Source organism: Phyllostomus discolor, chromosome 10, assembly GCF_004126475.2.
Source record: "Phyllostomus discolor isolate MPI-MPIP mPhyDis1 chromosome 10, mPhyDis1.pri.v3, whole genome shotgun sequence".
In the NCBI taxonomy this organism is placed as follows: domain Eukaryota; kingdom Metazoa; phylum Chordata; class Mammalia; order Chiroptera; family Phyllostomidae; genus Phyllostomus; species Phyllostomus discolor.
Window position 1 is genome coordinate 23,651,535 of NC_040912.2, and position 16,647 is coordinate 23,668,181.

A 16,647-nucleotide genomic window follows, 5' to 3' on the forward strand; every position below is an offset into this window, starting at 1 on the left:
AAAAATGCAAACATGAGCTGTTTCTGTGCCATTTCTGCCTCTTACATCATGACCATTAAAACAACTCAAACAAAATATCTTCTTTGAGTCTCACTGGATATGTGGCCCGAGATGGACAAGACAGAATATCCTGAGGTCCAGTCTTCCATCACCATGTTAACCTGTTGACTGTCTCACATTATTGAAAAACCAAACAAAATGTCATAGAAAAACATTAAACATATCCAATCAGAAATGAACTGTTGAAAGGAGAAAAATAGATGTTAAAAAGCACTGCTGTCTGGGAATCAAAGGGAAAAATATATACAGATAAAGCAAGCATGGCAAAAATCTTAATAATCTTCTTGAATCTCAGTTCTGAGTCCACAGGGAATCTCTCCACTCTTATGTGTCTGATCTTGTTGATGGTGATCAATGGTAGAGGGATCATAAACTTACACATAAACAGCTTCAAACATTTATACAAATCTAAGGACATAGCTTGTTGTATTAGGCTCCTTAATCACAGAATTTCATTATGTAAAAAATAATGATGTTTTGCAAATAATAGGTTGAATTCATCTTCAGAGTTCTTATACATGTCTTTTTTTTTTTCATTGTGGGGCAGAGAATGACAGATTCTGCAGTAGTTATTACCTCTTTCTGATACTGACATGAATCATGGAGAGTCACAGCTTCTGCTCCTTAGGTATCAATATGGGAGATTATTGTGTTCAGACTTACACATACAACATTGGATTCAATTATCTATTGTTTTCTGGAAACTATATCTATTGATTGTGGCTTGAAACGTGCACATGAAAATTGTGACGTTTTTACCCCACTGCCAGCAGCAATAATGGTAGAGTATATCTTATTTTCTAGAGTCAGATATTTAGTATGCTGTAGATGGAAATGAAAAACATAACCTAAGACACAAACATGAACCTTTCAAACATTAATGTGATATCGTCTGTGTGATTACGAGCCTGATGATACCAAGTGCACACAGGAACACACAGATGTCATGCTGGGAAGCCAATGATCTAGCCCTCGCTGTGACTGCAGGCAAAGAATATCTCATTAAAGCTGTAAATTTCATGAGTCTATGCCCGAATTTAAAACCCTTAAGGAAAATGGCTCTCGTGGTTCAATAGTTTTAAGGGGTTGTTACTTGGCTTTGTAACAAGGAAATTAATAGTTTTTCTGAAACAAATCAGAATTTTGCCATAGCTGCGTATGTTTTCATGCTGTTGTTGTTAGCACTTAACTTCCTCTGTAGAAACCAAATCATGGACTCCACACTGAATTCACCATGGGGAGACATTTATTACCTGCCATGATTGCCCAGAGTAGTCAGGGGTGGAAAGGAAATGTGCTCATTGATGGCTATGTAACATTTGTTTTCTTGAGGTGATATGAAATGGAGTAGGTTTCTAATCAACCTTCACTGTTCAGAGGGAATCCTATTTAGCCTACCATCAGAAGTAAGTTGATCCAGTCCCATATGGTGTCAGCACCCAACCAACAGAAATGTGTGCAGGCCTCAGCGACTCAAGGCATCGGCAATGTCAAGGCAATTGACTGAACTTATTTCTTCATTCTCAATGGACTTCATAGTAAATCTTACATGGCTATGTGAGAGATGCATTTGTAGAAAACATATTCTCCCTCTCTCTCTCTCTCTGTATACATTTGATTTAAAGAGCAACTGTTTGTTGCATCTGGGAAAAATGAAAAATCATGGTGGATGTGGGACAGACAGTACAGATATATTAAATGCCTGCTAAGCTGTCTAAGCTTAGTAGAAATGTGTGATTGTTTTACAGAGAAAAATATACAAAATAAGCAATAAGAATATAATTATTGCTTCCAAAAAAAAAATTAAACAAGCAACATGACCTAGACTTACCTCATTTTAAGTGGATGATCAGAAAGTTACAAATGAAAAGCTATTCCACCCCAGGAAGAGCATGTCCTGTTTGGTGTGTGTGGGGATGAAACTCAAAGCAGTTCATAAACCCTTCAGGTTGGGGCAACTGGGCACACGACTTGCTCTACTGCTCCCTCCAGCTTTCTACTCCAAAGGGGAATGGATAGAAATTGTCCAGAAGGTATGATGATTTTAAATTTTTAAGTTGGGTTTAAATGTATTTTCAACTATAAGGCCATTAAAAAGTCATTAAAATAGCAAATGCAATCATTAAAAAGCTTTAACTACATTAAATGTTTTCAATAAGGCATCACACTATGTTTTGAATTTTTGTATATTAATTTCTTTTGAAACTGTCTTTAGCATCTTTTGCAGTGATTATTTCTAACTTTTACACTGCTGTTATCACAAATGCTATTGCACAATGCTTCCAATTTCCCTGAGAGAATCAAGGATTAAACACTAATCTTGTGAACCTCACTACTTAGTGTTACAAGTGGTTTCTGAAAAGAATAACCATTATGAAGTGTATGCCTTTTACTTAAAAAGGAAAAAAAAAGATGCCTCTAGTTCATGGCTTTTATGAATAAAGTTGTTAAAATATTTATGTATAGATTTTTGCGTGGATTCTACTTTCATTTCTTTTGTGTAAAAATCTATAGTGGAGTTACTGGGTCATGTATTAAGTGTGTGTTTATCTTTAAAAATATTTTACTTATTTATTTTTAGAGAGGGAGAGAGGGAAAGAAACATCAATGTGAGAGAGAAACATCAATCAGTTGCCACTCATGTACCCCAACCACGTACCTGGCCCGCAATCCAGGCATATGCCCTGACCGGGAATCGAACAGGTGACGTTTCAGTTTGTGGGACGGTGCCCAACTCACTGAACTACACCAGTCAGGACTAAGGGTATGTTTAATTTTATAGGAAACCTCCCAGCTCTTTTCCAAAGTGGTGTAGCATTATATACTTGCAGCAATAATCAGGTGGACAAAATGACAATTTCGTTTAGCTGTTAGCTTCCTTCCATGGCTACATCGATGCTTTTTGAATAGGCCCATGAACAAAATGGCCATTCTGCAGGGAGAGAGGTTATGTATGGACTCAAGAACATTAGTGTTTATTCCTGAAGACTGATTTGGTGACCACTGCTGAATGCCTAACTTGCCAAAAGCAGCAACCTATTCTCAACCTCTTATGTGATACCTGTTAGTTTTCTATTGCTGCATAAACGTTACCACAACGTTAGCAGCTGATAATGATACACACTAATTATTTCACAATTTCCATGGGTTTATAGTCTGCACATGGCTTAGATGAGTCCTTTGTATGAATTTTTATCAGACTTTAAATTATAGCCTGGAACTAATTATGTCCAGTAGAAATGAAACCACATATGTAATTTCAAATTTTCTATGACCCGTAATAAAAAGTGAAAATAGTTGAAATTTATTTTAATAATATTTTACTTAACTGAATCTATTCAAATATTATCATTTCAGCATGTAATTAGAGAAAATTATTAATGAGTTCTTCTAGCTTTTTTTCATGCTAATTCACCAAATTCTGACATGTCTTTTATAGTCACAGCACATCTCAATTGGGACTAGTCATATTTTACGTGCCTAATGGGCTGGGTTGTATAACACCATTAGAGACATTTTAGTGGATCTACAACAGTAACTCATCGTGGCTTTAATTTGCATTTTCCTTATAACTAACTGATGTTGAGCATGTTTACTTGTACTTACTGGCCATTTGTATATCTTCTTTTGCATGTCTGGTCAGATGTCCGGCAACAAGTGAACAGACAGACAAGGGGTGGCATATTTATACTATGAAAAACACTCAGCAGTAAAAGGAATGCACTACTGATTCACGCAATAACATGAATGAATCTAAAATATTATGCTGAGTGAAGAAAGCCAGACTCAAAAGGCCATATACAAAATGATTCCATTTATGTGAAATTTTAGAACAGGCAAAACTAGTAAGAAAGAAAGCAGATCAGTGACTATAGTAGGGATGTGATAGTGATTTCACAAGAAAACTTTTACAAGAAAAATTTCACAAAAAAACTTTTAGGGGCAATGGAAATGCTTTATATCTAGATTAGAGTGGTGATTACATAGATATATACAAAATTTATTGTATTGCACACTTAAAATGGGTGTCTTTTGTATGTAAATTATATTCCAGTAAAAATGATTTAAAGAGAAAAGCAGTACATTTAGTAGTTAGTACCTGTTACACAACTTGTGGGCCAATTGCAAAATAACTCTGTGAGGCCCTTTGTTCAAACTTAAACCTTTTTAAGAATTTCAAGACAGTTACAGCAGACGAAGTTTGTCTGTTATTGAATCCTCAATGATGGACAATGCAGGGCATGTGGTAGGTCCCAAGAAAGTTCTATTGAATGAGTTTAAGAATTTGGGCCTCTTAGTGCCCAGCACTTTGCATTACAGAACAACATAACACCTCTTCTTATTTCTGTCATTTGTTCCATAGATCCGAGGAAAAAAGAATTCTGAATAAAATTTTTAAATGTTGTTCATAAGTATGAAAGAGGAAAATACTGATTAAAAGATGTTTTACTTTAAAACTCTTTAGTGATGTGTGAAGAATTATAGTTCAATAACTAACACGAAGACAATACACTCTGGGTGCCTGGGTGGAAATTACACAGGAGGAATCATGAGGTAGAGGGAACTTTGCCCCTCAGATATTTTATACTGTTAGTTACAGACTGACTTCTAGTGGCTGTGTTACACCTAGTATTGGTCTGAAAATAAACTAAATAATGGGGATATAGAGATAAAACAGGTACATATAATTGTGCAGTGGTTTGCCTTCTTTAGAAATCAAATTTATATTATATTCTAATTATTAACTTTTCTAAGGGCCCTAATACATGTAATCCATATCGCCATAGAGTTTTCATTGGGACTTCACTGTAGTGCTCCTTTATGTAACTCAGAACTGTAAAAATGGAGGCATTTGGACTTATTTAAATAACATATTATGGACTAAATGTACCCTCTCTATTCATAGGCAAAAGCTCTACCTGCACCCCTCCCCTGTATGGCTGTATTTGGGGTAAGGAGAAATTAAGGTTAAATGAGGTCTTAGGTTGGGGTCCTGATCCAATAAAATTAGTGTTCATATAAGAAGAGATCGCAGAGAGCTTGCCTGCTTTCTTTCCGTGTGCACTCACTGAGCCAAGACCGTGTGCGGGCACGGCAAGGCCATCGTTGGCGAGCCAGAAAGAAGTCTCGCCAGAAACCAAAACCTGCTGGAGCTCGATCTGGGGCTTCCAGCCTCTGTAACAGTGGAAAAATAAATACCTGTTGTTCAAGGCACCCAGCCTGGGGTGCTTTATTACGAGCTAAAACAATATGTAATTTTCTATAAAATATAAAATATAATATGCGGAATTTGATTCAAATTAAGTGACTAGCTTAATCACAGTCATATAATATGGGTAACCTTGTAGCATGATAACAAGATTTATATATATAAACTTAGGGTATGAGTAAATGGACCCTAAAAATCTGAAAAATTCACATGGCACATTTTTCCTAAAGGAAATTTACAGTGTTTCTACTCTATTACTCACTACCCTCAATCAAGGGGTATATATTTAGAAAAAGAAGTTTTTGAAGGAAAACTGGGGTTTTCAATAAAGTTATCATATCACTTAAATATAAATATTTAAAATGCTTGCTGGGTGGCTGGAAGCACTGTACCTCTCATCCTCAAAACTTGTTTTAAAAACTAAAGAATTAGCAGCTGAGATGCAACACACTAATAACTGAATAAACAGTCTACTAAAAAATATGGCCATAAAGTTATTGAAAAAATCATAGAAAACGATCAGAGGTTTTCCTATTTCTTGTTCCATCATGTCTCAATGTAAAAAAGATAAAGCAGGATTTTCATGTTTTGGAGCAGGTGGAATGGTAGTTATAATTGTCTCTGTTATTCCACTCAAGTCAGTCTTCAGAATGAATGAAACACGGCTGAGAAGTTAGGGGAAGGACATAAGTAGAGGAAAGGTGGCAGCTAATGAACGAAGTCCTGATAAGAAAGGGGGAGAACAGTGGGTGGAAAGAGGTAGGCACTAAGTGTCCCACAGAGATGAAAAGTCGTATTCTGGGGTGAGACTGCTCAGGTCTGGAATCTTGCTCTGCTGATTACAAGCTACCTTGGTTAACTTATCTCCCTTGTCTAAGCCTCACTCATTGGTAAAATGGGAAGGGTGATAGTAAGCACATTACATGCTAATTGGGATGATTAGCAGTATAATCCATGCTGAGTATTTAGCACAGTGTTTATAAAAAATAAAGTCAGCTATTAAATGAATCATGTATTATTGCTTCTTTTCAAAAGTGAGACTATTAATGTAATTCCAATCTATATAAACATGTATATTTTGAAATACATTGATATCTATCTCAAAAATAGAAAAAATAGGAGGAAAAGTCCAATTAATTTGTATTTGCTTACTGCAGAAGCCCTAGGCAGACTCTGACCTGACTTCTCAGGCTTTTCTTTGTCTCCAAGTCTTTGCTCCCAGATTCTCCTAAGGAATCCGGTCTGCGGGATACGGCTATTCTCCTGATAGCCACTTAGGTTGCATGATTTGGGGCTTACACAGGGAGGAATTTTCTATCTTGTCTAGTGGCAGCATTCCCATTTCAGCTCACTGCATCAGAGCTGCCAGCACGCCCCTCCGTCACACCTTTGCTGAGCTTGTCAGGCGCCTGGGATGAAGCTACAGCTGCAGGGCAAGTGTGTGCATTGCGCTCGCACAGGGAGGCTGTGTTTCTGACATTCTCTTACAAGGCTTCCAAAGTTCTGCCTCTTATTTTAAGAAACTCTGCCTTAAATAATCAAACAAAGACGTTTGTCAAAAACATTTGGCTCTGCAAACAGCAAGTAGATTCTTTGTTCCTGCTGTAGCTGGCAAAATGATAGCTTGGGCATTAGAATCAGGGAAAGAAAAATGGCTGGTTACTGAGAACTGATAAAGACGGAAATCACAGAAATTCGACACAATTCTTAAGCCAAACAAACAGGTGGGAGACTGTTATTGAAATGTTCAGGAAAAGTGTGTAGGGCCCTGCACACAGTAGGTCCTTAGTAAGTATTTTACAAATTAAAAGTCATGGCCCTAGCTGTCAGAGGGGAGGGGTTTGGGGGCTGGGTGAGAAGGGTGAAGGGGCTAAGACTCACAGATACTGCCAACAGTGTGGTGATTACCAGAGGGCAGGGGGTGAGGGCAGGTAGGAGAAGGAAAAGGGGGTTAAATGGTGATGGAAGGAGACTTGACTTGGTGTGGTAAACACACAATACCATATACAGATTATGCGTTGTAGAATTGTACACCTGAAACCTATATAGTTGTATTAACCAATGTCATCCCTCAAAATTCAATTAAAAAAAAGTCACAGCCCTACTTCTGCCACAGAGAATGGTAAGTTATCACTTCTTTTTAGCTTTTACCTGCAATCCTAGAGTATTACATGAAATCTAAGTTGGTACCTAAGATGAAATCAGAAAATGGCATTAATTTTGTGGTGCTGGTGGACTTTAAGTGTTTCCACATGCACATGTTGCCTGTTTGCTTTTAAACTATGCTGGTTTTTCTTGATAAAAATAATTGGAATTCTGTTATGGCCCTTGAAGAAGACAACAGAGACTAGTAAGGGGATAAAAGAATTTCAGAGGGTTTTTTTTTTGGGGGGGTTGTTTGTTTGTTTGTTTTTTCTGGGTCATCCAGATGTGCTAACCTTAGGTTACAGAGAAGATAAAAATTCTGCTACTTTCAAATTTCAGTTAAGAAATTTTTAAAAAAAATATTTTAAAGGCCTAACTTTTATATAAAAGTTTAAATTGCTCTAAAAACATACAAATTTCAAATGCAAGCTCCTATTTCATTTTCAACAACTTTATTCAGAACATTTTGCAGATTAAGGTTTTACAATTTAACATGTTACAATTAGAAATTTTGTCTGCTACTACATAAATTGCCAACTTTTCAAAAACACTACAGAAAATCCTTTATTTCTTTGGATTTTTCTGTTCCATGCTGAGCTCCTGAGATATATTTTTTCTTTCAGCTTCATTTTCATCTTCCTGTGAAATAAATTTTAGAAAACATTAAAATATAAACTTTAGGGCATTTTATCAGCTATACTTAATACATTTTAACTCTACTTCTCTGAAGAACTGACTGTTGTGATTCCAGTCATCCTAGGGAAAAGGCTATAAACAAAATGGTAAGATTATGTAACATTTAAATATTTACAGTGGGTACTATTTTATACTACACGCTGACTAAAGATTTCTACGATATATTTTTAAAGCAACTTATTTTACCAACTACCTAAAAGTATCTTTTGAAATCAGACCTGCCACTACCGAGTGTCCTTTTAAAGGGGTGAGTCAGATCTTTTTGCTTCACTGTTTGATGAAAAACAATAAATTTAACTTCCGAGACACTGTGTGCTCCAAGCATGGTGTTCTTGTGTCATCCAGCATACTCCCTTGACAGGTCTGCCAATTTTCCAATTACTTGGACCACCATATGTTATCTGAAGCTCAGTCGGCTCTAAAATAGGAAGCACGGCCATGTCAGGCTGCAGAACGCTTACAATCTTCTCCAGCTGCAATTCTAGGGGGTGCCTCATAATTCAGAGCAGGAGCTGGTGGAACATGGTGAATAAATGAAGTGACATCATAATGTCTGGCTCCATAGGAATAAAGTGCTTCTGGTGTTCAGTATAAAATGGTGACCTCCACAGTGTGAATAATGAGAGGCTGGAAAAATATTTCATCTCACAATTTGAAACCCATCTCATCATACCAGTTCCTTCAACAATACCCAAGTACAAAGCCATCTTGCTTTTCTGGTATTTTTGATTTATCAAGTAAGATCTTTCATTTTTATTAACTGAAGTACAAAGCACTGTCCACCTCTTTCCTGAGTTAATTAAAGGAGTAGCAATTTCTTAAGTATCGCTCGACAACAGTAATAGTATCAGTATCACCAAATGCATCACTCTGCTTATCTTATGAAACAAAATTCAGTTCAATTAAATATTTGTATGAGGAAGTGCAAATCAAGGTATATGTATTTGTTTTCCATGAAAACCCAAACTTCACCTGTAAACATTAAGTAGGAGAAAGATTCCTTTATATGCTTTATCTCTAAATTCAATAGCATCTGTGACTCAGACTTAGTCAACACCAGCAAAGTAGAGAAATATCAGTATTATCAACTGACCTCAATATTATAGATATGTGGAATATGAGGGATGGTGTTTAAATATCATCTTGGCAATGTAGTTTTAATATACTTCTCTAAGCAGAAAAACCACTGTATTTGTTTAATCCTTTTTACCAATCTATCTCTACTGAATAGAGATATTATGTTCTGTTGGCTATTGAAAATCTATTAACATGTAGTTTCCACTTTTAGACAAACATTTCTAGAGATTACATTTTAACTGTATCCTAATAAAAAGTAAATATTACTCTACAGTTTCACTGCCTTCTTCAGATGAGACACCGACAGATGGCCATCTTAACTTACTGGAGCAATATTAAAAACAGAAATAAGCAAATATTTGAAGCAACATCAGCCAAGAAGCCATTATCAAGCTCATATCCTGTAATATGTACAAGAATGGAGCTTTTATCATGTGGACAGCAGCCTACCAACTGCCCACACCAATAAGACTCACTGGTTTAAGAAGCTTGGCTATCGCCCTGGTTGGCGTAGCTCAGTGGATTGAGTGCGGGCTGGGAACCAAAGTGTCCCAGGTTCGATTCCCAGCCAGGGTACATTCCTGGGTTGCAGGCCATAACCCCCAGCAACCGCACATTGATGATTTTCTCTCTCTCTCTCTCTCTCCCCCTCCCTTCCCTCTTTAGAAATAAATAAATAAAATCTTAAAAAAAAAAAAAAAAAAAAAGAAGCTTGGCTATCTAGTTTTCCTGGCAACCTTCAATTATGCTCTAAGTCAAAATAGAAATGTAAAGGCTTAATAATAATCCTGAGGACTAGGAAGTATCTATATGCTTTACTTTCACATTTAACTAACTTTCTCAACACAATCCAAGTCTTTTTCTTGTTGAATTTTTCTGAGTAATAAAGTGTGGTTTGTGAATGCATGTCTCTCCTAACATTGCCGTCTGTTCACGACAGGTGCGAAAACTTCCATACTTTCCTTTATGCTGAAGACATGTCTTAAAATATCTTGCCTTTGTATGCCTTTAGAACACTTGTATAAGTAACAAGATCCAAGCTCTTTCTTCCTTTGTGTAAGGATAGCTGTGATCTGGATGTAAAAAGAATTATGGAGGGGTGGAAAAGACATTTAACCCTAACTGCTAGAGTATAATTCATCATAACTGCTATAGTATAACATCATCAAAATAATCAAAATAACACTAATGTATTTTTATCATTATAAATAAAAGCATTAGAATTACAGCCAGTAAAACTCCAGAAAGGATTTTAGAGATTGCTTTGGCTCTTTTATTTTTTTGAAGTGTTAATTTGTGTTTTTAACATTGTAGGTCAATTTTTTAAAAAGAAGTGTACATGCAATTCACGATCAATTAAAACATTAAAATTGCTCAGCTAGTTGGGAGGGAGGTGGGCAGGGATGGGTGGGCAGGGCTGGGGTGGGAGTAAAAGGCAGAAAACTGTACTTGAACAACAATTTTAAAAAAATTACTCAGCCAGCAAATCAAGTATCATTCATTGACAAAGGAGTGCGTAATGAGTGAAACTGCAAAGAAAGGAGGCTTTCTTTACCAAAGTATTTCTTCACTACTGGATATTAAAGGCAGACAAGAATTTCTTCTGATAGATGGCAGGGTTTTGTCACTTTTTGCTGAGAAAAGACATCTGTTTGTTTCCCAGTGAAAGACCTTTGCCACACGGATCATTTTCTTGGTGACAGCCCTGACAAGTTTGACATTTGTTTCATGAAGTGTTCTGAAGCAGTCAGCAAGAAAATGTACCCTTTGGGGCCGCTGGGAAATAGACCGATTTACCTCTTAATGTTTAAGCTTGTTAATTCATCCTCCAAAAAATGTGTTGATTGTGACATCCTTGTGGATCTGCCACGTACATGTGGAATTTCAAGAATACCTATTCATATAACAATAATACTCATAATGTCATACGACAGAATATGGTTCCTTAGTCGTCTTGTTCTTCTTACCTAACAGCATTGCTGTAGTGAGGCAACAATGTAATTATGGTCTAGTGCTCCAGGTGACAACATGAGACTAAACAGTTATTCTAACAGAGAAATAAGTAAAAACACTGCCATTTTTATCTACACTGAATCCCTCTTAACATTGAATAAACTTGCAAGATTTTGTCTAAATGCCATTCAGCTTGCACCAGTTTGTAAAAGAGGGGGTCTTCCATTTTTCCTTCTTTACAAATTTGACTTAGTTCTCATGACAGTTCAAAGAATTGATGCCAATTAATAAAACCTGTCCATCCCACTCTCCTTTCTCTTAGGAGGTATCCAACTCCAAACAAATGCCACTTGTTTTAGCAGCCAGAATATCTACATCTCAGGTAATATTTAGATTCAAATTACAGTCCACGAGCACTGATGACATTAGGGTAGAATTACACAAAGGGACTTTATCCATCGCTTCTTTACATCTTTAGAGATGGCTTTCAGAGTACCTTTATAGTGGAGAAGCCTGTCAGACACCACCGGAACCAAGTCACAACGGTCAACATCACCGGTAGTGACACACAGTAACATTAAACCTTTGGTGTGATGCACGGAAAAGGACACGTCAGCTCTGGTCTGTGGTGTCCTTCCCAATAATGTGCAACTTCAATCTACTCATGAGAAAACAACAGGGAAAAACTACAAAATAATTGAACAGTAGTCTGCAAAAGTGTCAAGGTCATGAAAGACAAGGCAAAGTCTGGACTATCACAGACTGGAAAAGACTAAGGGGACATGATGACTAACTGCAATGTGGGATCCTAGGCAATAAAATGAACATTAGTGGGGAAACTGGAAAAATCTGACTATGGTCCATAATAGTATTGTCTTGATGTTACTTTCCTGGTTTCAGTAATTTACTTTGGTTACGGGAGATGGTAACACCGCAGGAAGCTGGACGAAGGCCAAATGAGAATTATTTTTAATTATTTTTGTAACTTTTCTATAAGTCCAAAATTATTTCAAAATAAAAAGATTAAGAAATAAAAATGGCCACTTAGTGAAAGTTTTCTAAATTCAAAGTAAATACAAAATATACTAGAAGATTTTATGTAGAAAAAACATAAAGCACTGTAGCTAAAATGAAAAATGTACAGCTAAAGTGAAATTTTTGCATTCCATTGTTCTACTTAAAATTCCTTTCATCTTTCCTTCCTTCCTTCTTTTCTTTCTCTGAACTAGCTCTTGTTTTCGCTAACTTTTTGTTTTGTTTTGTTTTTGAGACTCTTTATTTCTACTCACTTTAGGCTTTGTTTGTTGTTCTTTTTCTAGTTCCTTTAAGTGTGAAGTTAGATTGCTTATTTGATATTTTTCTTGCTTCTTGAGATAGGCCTGTAATGCTATGACTTTCCCAGTTTGGACTGTTTTTGCTGTGTCCCCCAAATTTGGGGTTGTTGTGTCCGCATTTTCATTTGTTTCGAGGTATCCTTTAGATTTCTTCCTTGATCTCACAGGTAACCCATTCATTATTTAGCAACATATTATTTAGCCTCCGTGTCGTTGTTTTTCAGGGTTTTTTTTCTCTTGTGATTGATTTCTAGTTTTATACCATTATGGTCAGAAAATATGCTTGATATGATTTCAGCCTTCTTAAATTTATTGTGCTCTATCCTACATAATATTCCTTGTGCACTTGAAAAGAATGTATATTCTGCTACTTTGGGATGCAGTGCTCTAGAGATATCAGTTAAATCCATCTGATCTAGTGTGTCATTTAAGGCCGCTGTTTCCTTTTGATTTCCTGTCTAAAATTCCTTTCTTGAGTGCTTTAAATGTTCATAATGGCTATGTTATTTTTATTTCCTTGCTGTGCTTTCATGTATTTTCTTATTTTACTTCTCTGAGCATGGATTACTTTCACAATCAGAAAACTTAAGCTTTCTTTTAATAAGTCCCTTCATAATCTGGCCATTTGAACTATTTTAAATAGAAATAAGCCTAATGGGGGGTCTATGTTTACAAAGAGAATGATGTCACTTGTTTTTACTTTACTGAATTTGCTGTTCACAGCAGGCAAAGCCACATGGTGATACAACAGTGAAATGCAGGGAGAAGGCGCAACTAAACACTAACTAAAAGTATTTCTATTTTCTTACGATATTTTCTTTAGATTTTAAATATGCCATTGACTAATTAGTTATTGTAACAGGATTCAACTGAATAAAACCATCCATATACTTTAATAATAGTCCTTTTTCAATGTTAATATATATATTAACATACATATGAGAGGGAGCTAGCATGTAGTTTTGGCAAAAAATACACGGACACACTTAACCTGTTCTGTTACTTACAGAACAAGTGTAGGAAAGCCATACATATTATATTGTTCCAGTCTGTGATCAAAAACTTTCTTTTCTTCACACAAAACACATACCAGATATAACTCTCAACAGCATTTAAGACTGTGCTTTTAACAGAGAAAATATGCTCGTGCTGCAGAGTGAGCAAAAATTTATCTTAATAACTGGAAAAATACTGATGATAATGAAAATGTTTTAGGCAAAATGAGCACGCTCCATGCTCCAGACTAAAATTAATTAGAGTTTTTAATGTTTTATAATTCCACCATAATTCTTTTACTAGTACATTTACTTCATAGCAATAAATACTTGGATCATTAAGTAAAGTGCAGAATGTGTGTGATGTGCTACATTTAACAACCTTTGGCCCTTTTTTCTGTACTTCTGCATTCAGTTTTCCAATGCATTGAATAAGCAATTGAGGAACACAATTAAATTTCCTGACTTTGCATATTTGAGATTCTTATTTCATTTAATACAAAAGGCAATTAATCTACCATTTTACAACTGAATTCCAACTTTAGTGGGCCATGATAGATACTGAAATGAACTTACAGGAAATGCTTAATTAAATTTACTGTAAAAAAGCATACAAGGTTTTTTTTTCTTATGACAGAAGTTGCATGTTTAATTAGAAAGTCTAGAACTATATTGTAAAATTAAAATAGGGAAGTTCTTAGTAAACCTAGCTCAAACACATATGTCATTAAACAGAATGGAGTTATTTTATAAATTTCTTTTTTCTCTGAGTAGTGATTTAAACAAAAGACAGCTAATCAAAGAAATCTCCCTTTATTTAATATTACAAAAATCATATCCTTTAATAGCAAGATAGATAAAAGAGTAATATCTAATTTCATGTGCAAGAATACATGAATAATTCTATTTTATCTGTTGAGTAGTCACTCATCTCTCCAATCGGTGATTCTGAAGCAGATCTAGTGCTTTTTGATGCTTTAGTTTCTTCTGTCACCTTTTATTTCTTTGTGGTGGCTTTTGGTAGTATGGAAAAGGGGCATTTAAAAATAAGACTTTGGATTTCCCAAGTATGATTTGGGATTAAGAGGGAATCTCTCTGACCTGGGAAGAAAGACTATAAAAATTTGCCCAGCCACCTAGGGAGGGCATATTTATAGCAAAGGAAGTGAAGATCAGTGAGTAGAAGATGAGGGTCTGGCAAACTAGGTAGGATAAAAGGGAGGAAATAAAGTGAATGATGGATGGTATGTTAGAGTAGACTATTAATGAGCATAAACCCAAATCTATAAGCTTTTAACTTTCTCATAAACATGAAAAAGCACAACTTTCATAATGTGAATTTTTAGGTGTGTAAGATATGTTTAAAATGTGTTACTGACTTCCCAGAACTAAGAATACCATCATATTCTTTTCTTCTTCTGATAAATGAGTTCTTGTATGATGACTATGTTTAATAACACCTGAGGAGCTTATGGTCTTAAAGATAAAAAAAAAAAACAAAAACACCTCTCTTTCCCTGGTAGACTTCTAACATGTGGGAAATAAACATAGAAGTATACACTAGAACTGTACACTAGAGGCCCCACATTGGCAACTTCCCTTCAGTTATAACATTTTTCGTTTAAAAGATATTACTTGCTTTTTACATATTTAGGTTGGTAAGTTGGTATGTAGTTAGCAATAATTATAGGAAAAAATCCCTCCAATCCCATAACTGGCCAACATAAATATACTGTCAAATGAGTATACCATATGTCAAATATATATTAATTAAAGTCTATGGTCTATGAAGATATAACATTTAAAGAGGTTCTTTAGAAAATACTTTTGCATATATCATATACTATCACTAAATCTCAAAAATCCAAAATGTGATAATATTTAAAGAGATTACATATAAACCTCTGCTTTCCCAACAGGTACACATATGTTGTTTTTGCCCCAAATACAAATATACAGGTTTAAATCCCCAAGAGTTTAAAAAATTCTACCAAATTAAAGGTAAAATAATGTCAACAAATGTTTGAGATATGCAAGATCACCAAATTATAGATAGTTCTATCACTAAGAGATCTCCAGGTTGAATAAGAAGAATCAGTTATTAACTAATTAAAACTTTCATAGATGCATGCACTGTTTATTATGACTAGAAATTACTCAACAATAGCTTAGTTCATTATACAAGCTGGAAACTACTTATTTATAGCATATTTTATTTATTCATTAATATAAGCAATAACCATGGTTCTTGAATTGGTAGCTTTCCCAGTAATGTATACCTTAATCTAATCATGAAAAGTAACAGACAAATCTAAATTAAGAGATAGTCTACAAAATAAATGCAAAGTACTCTTCAAAAGTGTCAAGGTCATGAAAAGCAAGGACAAAGGAGTAACTGTCACGAATTGGAGGAGACATGATGACAAAATGAATAGGGGATCCTGGGCTAGAAAAAGGACAATTGGCAAAACCAGTAAAATACAAATGAACTCTATAGTTTACTTAATAATGTTATGCTAAGGTTTATGACCAATAATTGTTCTATGCTTACCTAAGATGTTAACATAAGAAGTGCATACTCTAAGCAATTTTTGCAACTCTTAAAATCTAAAGTTATCCCAAGACAAAGTAAGTACAGGCAAGTAAGCAAATACTCTTTGTTGATGATTTAGGAATATATATACTTTGGTTTCAAATACCATAAAGTTTCTCATCAAAATAGTATGCTGAAGCAATCAGAGTTATGGATAATGAGGTTTTAGAATTTCTCTGATATGAACAGCACACTGCAGACTGTACAGTATAAATAAGTGTTTACTGCTCACCAGCAAAACCACACAGTTATTCAGCAACACTGACTGATGTTTTCCATATGACATTCATTGTCCTATTTTCGGGACTCACTCATGCAGTTTAAGAACCACTAGGACAATATTCAACTGGTAATATAATAAGATATAAGAAGACCTGCTTGTATTATTTCATATTGTAGTTTTTGTGGGGGTAGTAGCTGTTCCTACTAATACTGACATTTTATTTCAGTACCTTTAGTTAGGGATTCCAAAACAACATCTGACTACTATCTGGAAGAAAAGATATACTTTCATAGCAACATCATTTAATTTCACACTGACTAAACTGTGTACAAATATCAAAACAAAATGAAACTGTTAGTAAA

At 35.2% G+C, this 16,647-nt stretch overlaps 1 protein-coding gene across 3 annotated transcripts in view; it reads right to left on the reverse strand.

Moving 5' to 3' along the window:
• PHF14 (PHD finger protein 14) overlaps positions 1–16,647 on the reverse strand; it is a 183,221-nt gene that overhangs the window by 8,307 nt on the left and 158,267 nt on the right. For 2 of the 3 annotated variants that reach the window (XR_004899612.1, XM_036010572.1), the window contains one exon: positions 7,850–8,053. The exons of the other annotated variant lie outside the window; for it this stretch is intronic. Coding sequence is in view for 1 of the 2 variants with exons in the window: in XM_036010572.1 (XP_035866465.1) it covers positions 7,979–8,053 (75 nt within the window). In the remaining variant the exon portion in view is untranslated. Of the gene's footprint in view, positions 1–7,849; positions 8,054–16,647 lie in introns of those variants that run through there. 3 annotated transcript variants of the gene reach the window in all.